The sequence below is a fragment of the Solea senegalensis genome, linkage group LG1 (assembly GCF_019176455.1).
Source record: "Solea senegalensis isolate Sse05_10M linkage group LG1, IFAPA_SoseM_1, whole genome shotgun sequence".
Taxonomy (NCBI): Eukaryota; Metazoa; Chordata; class Actinopteri; order Pleuronectiformes; family Soleidae; genus Solea; species Solea senegalensis.
Genome location: NC_058021.1, coordinates 3781053 through 3791633, shown reverse-complemented (window position 1 = coordinate 3791633; position 10581 = coordinate 3781053). Strand labels below are relative to the sequence as shown.

Here is a 10581-nt window from a genome sequence, read left to right as displayed (position 1 = left end):
TTGAATATATAAGAATTAACAGCTAGAGTCACAAGGTATTTTGAAGATTAAACAGTAAATTAACATGTAATCTGCAAGGAAATGTGCAGAATATCAGAGTTGTTATGAAACGGTCACATAGTTATGACAAATATTTATTAGAAAACCACTGCTTACAATCACAGAATCAGTGTTGACACATTTACACGTTCATTTAAGGAAATATACGGTCTTGATCAGATGTGATCTGGTGTCACATCTGTACTTGTCTCTTCCGAAAACTTGTGGGGCAACTTGTTTTTATATTCCTTCTCACTGCACGTTGATAAAATCCGCGGAGCGTTTGAGGAACAGCGTCACCTCCAGTTCCTCTCGCTCGCTGAAGAACTGAGCCTTGCCCTCGTGGCTGTGGACGGCACACGGGAGATGGAGACCCAGTTTACTGGAGAGACAGAGAGGGAATAGACACGTTGTCAGTTTCTCCTTTTAGAAACTGACAGAGGAAAATGTTTCATAAAAACCAGCAATCAAAGCTCTGATCACGATGTGGAAACGCGTGATTAAAGTGAAAATGTCTGGAAATGGGAGCTCTTTAGTCTGACCTGCCGCGGGGGATTATGAATTAAAGAGAACATTTTCAAAGCATGTCTTACTGCTTTGACGTCCGAAGATCAAGGAACTTCTCTTTCACGTCCAGGACCACATCTGCTGCTTTAGTATCAGGCAGTTTGATTTTCACCTAAGAGCAGGAAAAGAAAACACATTTAATATTTTACACTAAGGGAAAACAACATTTACTTTCTGGACAATGTCTTTTTCTTACTTTATTCAATTTAACACAAACTCTGAGAAATAAGCCTCACCCCGCATGGTGATAAAATAAGATTTCTAACATTATCATTTATTTAAAGTGATTTTCTTAGTTGTTACTCTTCCCCCCCTTTTCCCACATTTGTGCCGCTCGAGTGTCTCTTAACATTGTTATACTGTTCCCAAATAACGTCGTAACTTTTATTACTCGTGTGGCTGATAGTGTCGTCAAATCGGCATGCAAGAAAATAAAAATAAAATACAAAAACAAGAATGAATAAATAAATAAATGAATCAGAGGAGGTATTATAGTTGGATGGATACCAGCATGGCATCACAGCACATGGAGGACGGATCCTTTCCACTCAAGCCCAGGAACATGTCCTCTGTCCCCACACTCTGCTTCAGGAGGATTTCATACCTGAACACAAAGGTTATACACGCTTATGTAGGCCTGAATAAATGACTTGATTATTAATCGTCAACTATTTTGATGATCAATTAATCAGTTTGAGTTAAGTTTAGCTGTCTTCCACCTGTGAATGTGAATGTTTTATATCTTAGTGAAGACACATCATTGACATCATGCATTCCCTAACCTTAAATGCTTAACCCTAACTCCATATAACAAAGACATCATTCAAACTGAATCCTTTTGGTTTGTGGACTAAACACTGGTCAACATTTTTCAACATTTCCTGGAGCAAAAGATGAAATAATTGACAGATGAATAGAAAATGAAAATAACCGTTAGTTGCAGCTCTAAGGCACACACAAGAACACGCTCACTTAAAAACATGAAAAAGTATGTGTGTTAGTCTCACTCAGGCTGTGGCCGCGGGTCGCTCTCATCGTCATAGTGAGAAGCTTCTGCCACTTCGTCCTCGCTCCAGATGTCTTTGCTGTTCTTCTTCACATAGACAGTTGTCACTGAACAAACACACACATACATACACACACACATTAGCATTCTCACTGTATCTTGTCTCGGTGATCTATAGTAACGTAAAGATGTTTGTTTGTTTTTTTCTCTGCAAAATAATTTAAAAATAATTATTACCCTCTTTGTCTTTCTTGGGTGGGGAACCGATGTGTCCAGGACCCAGCTGTGCAGTGGTCGTCCCATTCTGTTGAGATTAATTCATGTCTTTGAAAAAAATAATAATTGTCTTTTTCCTGTGTGCCAGTATAAATATGCATTAATGGAATGTATCTATAAGGCAGGTATACACAAAAAAACATCCACTGCAGTTACTTTGCACATAAAAAAATACAGTCGACATATTATATACAGCTAAAGAACATGAACATGCTTCAAACTGCTGTTATGTTTTAAATAAAAGGCTAATCTATTTGACTAAATGTTCTGTAAATTAAAATGACATTGATGCCAGAATGTTAAAAATATTTCAATAAAGTGATAAATAAAGCAAATCAACAACAATAAGTATAAAATAAGTCATTTTAGTAGAACCCACCATTGTGATACAGATTTAGGAATAATAATAAAAGTAATAATGCATTGATAACTTTGTGAGTTAGGGGAGTTTACATTTTCATCAATAACTGAAACAAAAGAAAAGTTTTCTGTTACAATCAGAACTTTTGAAAGTCAGGCTTAACACTTTCTAATTACATTTAAAACCTCTCTAGTATCACTAAAAAAATTTAATTTTGAGTTAAGTGACACTGTGGGAAGCTGAGTGGCCTCAGAGCGGTGTGTACTCTCTAATAAAAATAAATACACAAACTTTACTGAACACTCAGACTGGACACATGATGAAATAAATAAACATCTTACTCTTCTTCTGTCTCCTTCATCATCGTCGTCATCGTCGTCCTGCTGAGTTGACAGCAGAGCAGACAGAGCCTGAAGGTTCTGAGCAGATGATACTCCCAAACTCTCCATTCTGCAAAAAACTGAAAAATAAAAACACACACGCGAAAGAAGTGAAGTCAAAAACGGCAGTTAAATACCAGAGGCTCGGACCGTTGCTGTTGACACTTTCCGTTTCCCTGGAGACGGCTTTCTTTCTTCTTTTTTTTCCTCTTCCTCTCCCTTCAACTTTTTTTTTTCAACCCCCGGAGACGTCATGACGTTAGGCTGTCATAGTAACCGGTTACGTCACTGACGAGAATACAAAACTTGCCCGCCGCTTATAAATGAATGAGCAAATAATAATAAGTAGAATTGCAAAAGTATCTCATACATAAGACGTATTCAAATATAATTAACGACATATTCAAATATAATTAACGACATATTCAAATAAAAAAAAACCCACAAACATTAATAATAGATTTTTTAAATGTATTTTCTTATGTCAGTAACAGAAAAAAACAGTAAAATTGCATCTAATTCTTCTCTTTCAATTGATCAAGAAAATACGTAGCCTTTGGGTAGAAAACAACCTTAAGGGGAAAACATTAGATTATGTTTTCTAAAGGTTGTAAAAAATTAATGTTCTGGAAACCAAATGTGCAACCAAAAACTAACGTTAGGAAAACTTTCCGTGTCAACCACAGGAGAACCTAGTTTACACTAAAAAAAAGAAGTATATTTATCATATCTTCAGTTTCTGTCAAATTTTGCACACTGGCCCTTTAAAAAAAAGACAATAGTATATGTTTAATAGATTAAAAATAAATAAATTGACGTTATCATTTATTTATCAAATAACATAATAGCTAAATAACTGTAATATCAAATCATTAATATGAATTAATTATTAATAATAATAATAAGTCCTACATCCAAACATTATATACACTGTATGTGTGTGTGTGCAAATTGGATTAAGCATTAATGTCTCTCCTCGGACACCGTAGTGCGCGCATGGCTTTCCCCCACCATGTTGAAGGTGACAGCAGGTACTAGTGTCATGTCGGGTCGCACGTTTCTGTCGCCGTTCACCGTGTTTGCAGCCGCTGCCGCCGGTGACGGGGAGAGGGGGGCCTCGGTCCCGCTGCTGCAGCTGGAGGATTTGTCTCTGTACGCCGCGGCTCCTCGAGAGAGCTCTCCCGCCTCTGTGGAGCCAGAAGCGGGCGAGCTGGAGCAGAGTGTCGCCACCCTGAGGAAGCTGGTGGAGCCGTACACCGCCTGGTGTCAGGACACCTACAACACGATTGAACCCAGAGTTCAGAGCGTCCTCCAGCGCGGATACGACACCTATGCGTACTTACAGAATCCGCCGAAGGACTTCTATCCCCGGGCGGGAGTCATCGGCTTCACCGGTGTTTTGGGGCTGCTGCTCGCCAGACGCTCCAGGGCGAAGAGACTCATCTACCCGGCGGGACTGATGAGCGTCAGCGCCTCCCTCTACTACCCGGAGAAGGCGGCCGCCATCGTAAAGACAGCCGGGGATTCCGTGTACGAGCGCGCCGTGCACAGCTACGCCGCCGTGGAGAAGATGCTGAACCCGCAGAGCAAAGGTGAAAAGGTCACCGGGTCTGAAACGAAACCCTGAAGAGATTCTACAGCGGGAAGAAACAAACCAGCACAGCTTTAACTCTGACTTTATTTCCCCTCATGCCTACTTTTTGCACTAACACGCATCTTATGCATCTCAGGCTGGTTTGTCTCAGGAGCTTTTGCAGCCGAGTGATTCACTTCTACTTCTGATCTGAATGTCTATTTATGATGTGAATGTTAATATATGAAAGTTAAACCGTCCTACATGGGAAAACAAAGACTTAATTTGATTTAATCCTAATGTTTAATCAACCCTGTAAATAAATGTGATTGTAAATCTACTTTGCCTGCAAATAAGCAAACACAAATAAAGTTTTAAACTGTTTTGACAAAACTGCAATCTTTTCTTGCTTATACCTCAGCCAAAGTTCAGTGTCCTAGTGTCAACACTAGGTGGCGGAATAAGATACAGTTCTCATGTGAAAATAGAAGTAACACCATTATCTCCAAATGTCAGCTAGACTATTCACGAGGCATATTTATATAGATTTATTCCCCATACAATAATGTGCTCTCATCCTCCTTGCACACTCCGATCACATATCCTGTTATATACAGTAGAACAGTATTTCTAATTTTCCTCCAAGTACCACCAGAGAAAGCTCCACAGTTTGAGAACCATGGACTTAACATACATCGATGGAACATCAGAAAGAGTTAACAGTGGTAAACATGAGCCGTCTGACATGTAACCACAGAACATTCATCCAACAAAACCAGATTACACGAGTGATATAATCCTTCCTGGACTTCATTAGCCATGTGTGCGGAGACCGCATTAATAACCCTAATGGTATTAACAAGGACGATGTCTGGAAGCAAGCAGGAGTGCACACTCTGGACTGTTTAACATCTTTATTCTTCTTCATCTCAGCCAAAAAGAAAAAAAAAAAAGAAAGTGTACAAAAATTAAATATGAATCACTTCAAAGAATCAGAGCTGCACCAGCTTCTCATTAAGGGCGATCTGTGCTTGGGTCAGGTTTGATAGGTAGGTCACCATCAACAGGTCCTGCAATGACAAAACAGCATTGAGTTATGCAGGCGTAAAGAACTCAAATAAGACCAAACTTGACAGTCTTTTTGATGGAATTGGAAATAGATTATTATAAAGCTGCTACTGAAGTCAGTGTGTTTTTGTGGTTAAATTTGATATTAAAAATGTATGTATAACTGATCAACTGAATATTTAAAAGGGTTTCAATGAGATGTAGTCATTCTGTTAGACATGACAACTGTGGGGGGGGGGTATTGTAAATATTGTCATTTTTACAGCTTCAAAATGTAAGACTTTTAAAGATGTAAACACCTGCTTTGTTATTACAATGATATTCTCGGCTGCTGTGATACTAGAACAAGCGCTGGGTAAAGTAGCGTGAGCAACAAAATGGAAAAAAAAAAAGAGCCAGGAGAGCACTCACATAAAACTGCCTCCTGATTAAATGCTTCCTCATATCAGTAAGTGCCAATGTGCTCAGAACAAGATTGGTTTTAACGAGAGGGGGTAAGGAAAAAAAAAAAAGGAGATGTACTAATAAATCCAAAGCAGCAGCAGCGGTAGCATCTGAAGAGCTTACGTTGATGTTGGAGTTGAGCATGTTCTCAAAGTCCTCAGCTGAGATGGTGGGCACCTTGTTGACCAGGTCCATCAGGAAACGGCCGACGCTGTTGTCTGCTGTCGCCTTACCAGACTGAGACAGATTCAATGGCATTTAAAATACTGTTTGTTAAACACAAGTACGGCAAGACAAGAAAACTTAGAACCACAAGCAACTTGGTGTATATAAAAGGACAGGACATCTGTGTGTTTCTATAAGCCTGTTTTTGTGTGCATTTTCAATGTGTCCATACAAAAACACTGAAACTCTTTTTGATCTGGAATTAATATCCATCCTCAGTGAAAATACATCCTTAAAAATTAATATTCCTAATGAGTTTGACTGTACAGCTGTGTCTGTGCCAGAGAGAGAAAAAGGAACTGAGTGAATAAAAGCTCTACTCACACTGCTGTAACATGAAATATTAAATTATGTGGCTATCAGTGTCAACACCGTGTTTCTGGTTACAGATAAATAAATGTACAGGCAGCTGAGGAAACAGTTTCTGATCTGTTGTGAAGACAGATTGCGTTCTCACGGCTCGCGGAATTAGACACGTGTCCTCAAAAACCACCTCCAAATCTGGTTTTTATGACCAGATCTGAGGACAAATTCAGACCAAATGATTCAGGTTTACAATAACAGATGGAGGCAGCAATGAAAAACGTTTCCATCGCATCCATTTTTGATTTACATAATTCAAGTTGTGCCTTCTTATCACCGTCTACTGCCTTTCCTAGTGAATTAACTCCCAGCGTTTGCTGAACAGCGATGGATGGAAATGCACACAAATGATTTTACTCTTACTAAATTTGAAAAATTCTGTCAAAACATGCAAAGCATTCAAATTTGAATAAAGAGTAAGGACTTCCTTGAGTCACTCAACCATAAAATAGCTTCAGTGCTCACCAGTACATCGTCAACATATGCAAGCACAGTGGTTAACATGTCCTGTATCCTGGATGCAGCTCCAGCCACCTGGGACAGATCTGAGGCCAGTCCCTTGTTGCGACCTGGGATTAAACGTGTCCTCTGTAGAAGGTCCACTGCAACACAGAAATGGACGGTTACAACTCCCAACGAAAACAAGCAATAACTTACTTTTCTCTTCACACGCATGTTAAAATCTTACGTAAACCTAACCGAGACATGGCACTAATTCAAGATTACAGTAAGAATGGATTTGTTTCCAGACTGAGTGTTATTTCTGGTTTGCATTCTTACCGCCTATCCTCTCTGTGTCATAGTAGATATACTTGACAGTGAGCGGGGTGAACATCACACCAACGGTCTTTCCTGGCACACCCATCTGTGCACTGTGTGAGAGAAACACACAAGCACATTCAGACACACACTCTCCCTCTCCATGTGTCACTGATCACACAAACGGAGTCATTGACGGGAAGATGAGCCAACCTGACATAAGCGCGGATGTTCATCTTGCCACTCTGCAGTGCTGTATCTGCGGTCAGGTGAATGGGGTTGGTGGCCTCGCGGCTGTAGTACTCGTGAATGAGCACAGAGTGTTCTGTGATGTCATAGCCCGTGGCATACCTGCAAGGACAAAATAACGCAGATGAGACCAGGAGTTTTTCTCTCAAATATGTCTGTGAAAGTCTGTTCCACTGACGCACCAGCCGATGATGACCTCAGTGGGGGAAACCCGCTTGTGGAGATCATACATGTTCTTGGCGAACTCCATGTCCACAGCCACCTGTGGTCAAATCAGATACATGTTTATTTTAGACATGAATGTGAAATGCTATGCTGTGTTTACAAATAAACAATAAGACACAGTATTACATTAAAATGTGAACAACAAAACGAAGACACTTATTTATTCACATGTTGGATTAGTTTCCCCAGAACAAAATAATAAAAGGTTGCAACTAAACCAGTGAGTTGGCTGCTGTCTACAACTCTGAGGTAAATTTGTCCATATTCATTGCATCACTTCTTATCTATGCATTTATTCCAGTAATATACAACTATAATAGCTAAGTAAATACAAGGAAAAACACACCAACAGAAGAACTATCTCATTCTCCAGGGTGATTGAATAAACCTACCTGCCAAGTAGCAGATGGAATTTTAGATGTTTCTGTTTCCTCTTAATTCAGAATTAACTTTCCAAAGCATAGGTTTATCTATGCATTTATCTTCTATGGGGTAAGAAATTGTAACTGTTATTGAAAAACAACATGCTGTTAACCACACACCTCATCTTCAGACTCATTGTGGGGGACAGAGAAGCAGTTGGTCACTTCAATAGAATGCTTGTCAACAGTTCCTGGGAGGAAAAAAAACACATATACCATAAATGAAAATTGGGACATAAACCAGATGTTGGACAAAACTGTAATACATATTCATTAATAGTAAAAGTACATTATAATTTATCTACAACATTGAATGCATCACATATAGTTAATTAGAAAATTTACAAACAAATCCAACAGATAATATATAGGAAGTCGTACAAGAAATCCTACGGGAATCCGACAACTCTTTAATAAATAGCTGACATTGTGCCTTCAACTAACTTCACTATATTGCTTATTATTACTTTGTGTTCACTATGTTATTCAACTTTATTGAAGTGGGGGCACGTCCATTGACACCCTTGGATACATAAAGCGACAGCTAGCATTTAAGCTAACAACAGCGTTTAGCTGTGGTGGTTGCCACATGTCTTTGCCGTATATGACTTATTAAATAATATTATATAACGTAGTTTGGATTAGACCGCCAGGTCTGTCATGTATTATGACATGTATTATGAACGCGGGGACAGCTGTTTCGAGTGACGATGCTGGCTAACGTCGGCTAAAGGCTAAAGCCAGCGTGCGTTAGCAGGCAAGCTAACTTTAGCTCGCTGCCCATCACCTCTTCTGACCGACGGCGGTGAATCTACCGGGGGACAGACACGCCAAGACTCTGCTTACCCAAAAGTGTTCCAATCACGCGAATCGCTCCCTCGTTTCTCCGCTCGTAAGAGTCGCAGATGGAAGCGAGAACGACGGGGTGAATTTTCACCACTGGCCCGTACACCGACATCTTGAAAAAGGAGGACGGAACACCGGCCTCAGCGGTGACATGTAGCACCACCTAGAGACCGGAGGGCGAGTTTTAGATTAGCTGGCGTCAGCGATTAAAACCTCGGTCACCAATCGAAAACGTCCACATAGTCTTTTAGTAGTTGTTTTAGTCAACATGGCCTAAAATGTAAAAGACGTTTAAATTCCTGTCTTGTGAGGGTGCAAGAGTAGAACACTGCTGTGTTCCTCTGTGAAAACACAGCACAGTAAACTAAGAGCTGGAAGATAAAGACTTCAATTGTTGCATTATTGATGTGAATTCAGATTAGAAATTGAAGAGATACATATAAAAGAGCTGGGGAAAAAGGGAATAGAGAAGATAAATGTAGGAACACACTAAATTGCACTTCAAATAATACTTTATTAGTCCAACAATGGCGACAGTTACATTTAAATAACGTCTGTGTGTCTGTCTGGGGTCACTGGCATCATAGTCATCAAAGGCAAGAGTCCCGTGAGGAATTTAACCAAAGGTGGTTGTGGAACATTACTGGCATATAACAGTCAGTGTGTTGAATAAAATAAATATTTTAGTCGGACTGAGACAATTATTAGTTTTTCTTTATGTCACGTAAACATGTGCGACTAAATCCTGAGACCGTAACTGATAATGTGATCATAGTCCCAATTACTCCTGCATGTATAAGCTTAGTCAGACTGGAGTCTGACTTGGCATTCTGCACATGCCCCAAAATGTCCTCCCTGGTCTTTGACCTGGAATTAGAAGGAGTTTCAGTACTGTTGCCAGAAAAGAACAAACAACATGCTGGCATCGGCTAGAGCGAAAGCTGTGGCGAAGACCCACTTTTGGACTGACAAATGTACATGGACATGTAAAAGTAAACTAAAAGAGAAAAAAGCCAGTGTCACAACATTGTGAAACACACACTGCTCATGAATATGTTCGTACAGGTGTATAATTGCTTAAAATCAAAAATCCTTTGCGTTTTGTAGCCTTAGAATAAACCTTTTTATGTGTACTTTCAGCAAGGGCCTTGCTTTACGATGGCCGCCATTTTGTGCAGAGATTTCCTACAGCAGCTAAGACAAACAATTCCATGGAAAAGCTTGGCTCGGCAGTGGTTGCAGCAGCCATTGCTTTGAAATCTGAGGTCCATCCAAACCTTGAATCACGACTCTGATGAACACATGACACTAGGATGACTAGGGGACACAAAAATTTAGTGCAGATTAATAATCAGTCCGTAACTTGCTTATCTTTCCACACATGCGTGTAGTTATTACAGCTGGGCTCCTTGTCATATTTGAAAGGTTCAGCTTCACGACAAAGTGCATCATTATCCACATCACACATAAATAACAATTTTACAAGATTAAAATTAACAAATGAATACTGAGTGCAAATACTGAAATATTAGGCCTATATGCTGACCGGCTGACACTGGATACTTAAACATAAAATGTCCCAATGTTGCTATAAATATCTGTACATCTATATCTATATATTGTATATAATAAATGAATATTGACACACATACTGTATATGTGCATAAATATTGTGACATTTATACATTAATATATATAATTTATTTTTAATTATATATTCTCAGATAACAATAATGATTTACTTTAAAAAATATATATATATATACCTATAAGTATAT

The 10581-nt window shown here is 39.3% G+C and overlaps 3 protein-coding genes across 6 annotated transcripts; 1 reads left to right on the top strand and 2 right to left on the bottom strand.

Moving 5' to 3' along the window:
- Window positions 1-118: 118 nt before the first annotated feature.
- Window positions 119-4042, bottom strand: dnaaf6 (dynein axonemal assembly factor 6). 4 transcript variants are annotated; one of them, XM_044040570.1, is made up of 7 exons: window positions 3973-4042; window positions 2591-2709; window positions 1850-1916; window positions 1614-1719; window positions 1114-1210; window positions 633-718; window positions 119-421 (listed from the first exon to the last, which is right to left on the bottom strand). In XM_044040570.1, the coding sequence occupies exons 2-7, from the start codon at window positions 2696-2698 to the stop codon at window positions 292-294; spliced, it is 594 nt and encodes a 197-aa protein (XP_043896505.1). In that variant the 5' UTR covers window positions 2699-2709; window positions 3973-4042; the 3' UTR covers window positions 119-291. The 4 variants fall into 4 exon arrangements, with proteins under 4 accessions (XP_043896505.1, XP_043896513.1, XP_043896522.1 ...); XM_044040578.1 differs by lacking the exon at window positions 3973-4042 and adding an exon at window positions 2767-3034 and having other exon boundaries at window positions 2591-2699; XM_044040587.1 differs by lacking the exon at window positions 3973-4042 and adding an exon at window positions 2780-3034 and having other exon boundaries at window positions 2591-2699.
- Window positions 3608-5159, top strand: LOC122778545 (MICOS complex subunit MIC26-like). Its single transcript, XM_044040546.1, has one exon. The coding sequence runs from the start codon at window positions 3642-3644 to the stop codon at window positions 4254-4256; it is 615 nt and encodes a 204-aa protein (XP_043896481.1). The 5' UTR covers window positions 3608-3641; the 3' UTR covers window positions 4257-5159.
- Window positions 5102-8939, bottom strand: eif3f (eukaryotic translation initiation factor 3, subunit F). The gene is made up of 8 exons (XM_044040534.1): window positions 8804-8939; window positions 8078-8148; window positions 7493-7572; window positions 7275-7412; window positions 7083-7174; window positions 6768-6904; window positions 5838-5951; window positions 5102-5272 (listed from the first exon to the last, which is right to left on the bottom strand). The coding sequence occupies exons 1-8, from the start codon at window positions 8913-8915 to the stop codon at window positions 5195-5197; spliced, it is 822 nt and encodes a 273-aa protein (XP_043896469.1). The 5' UTR covers window positions 8916-8939; the 3' UTR covers window positions 5102-5194.
- Between the last annotated feature and the right edge of the window lie 1642 nt (window positions 8940-10581).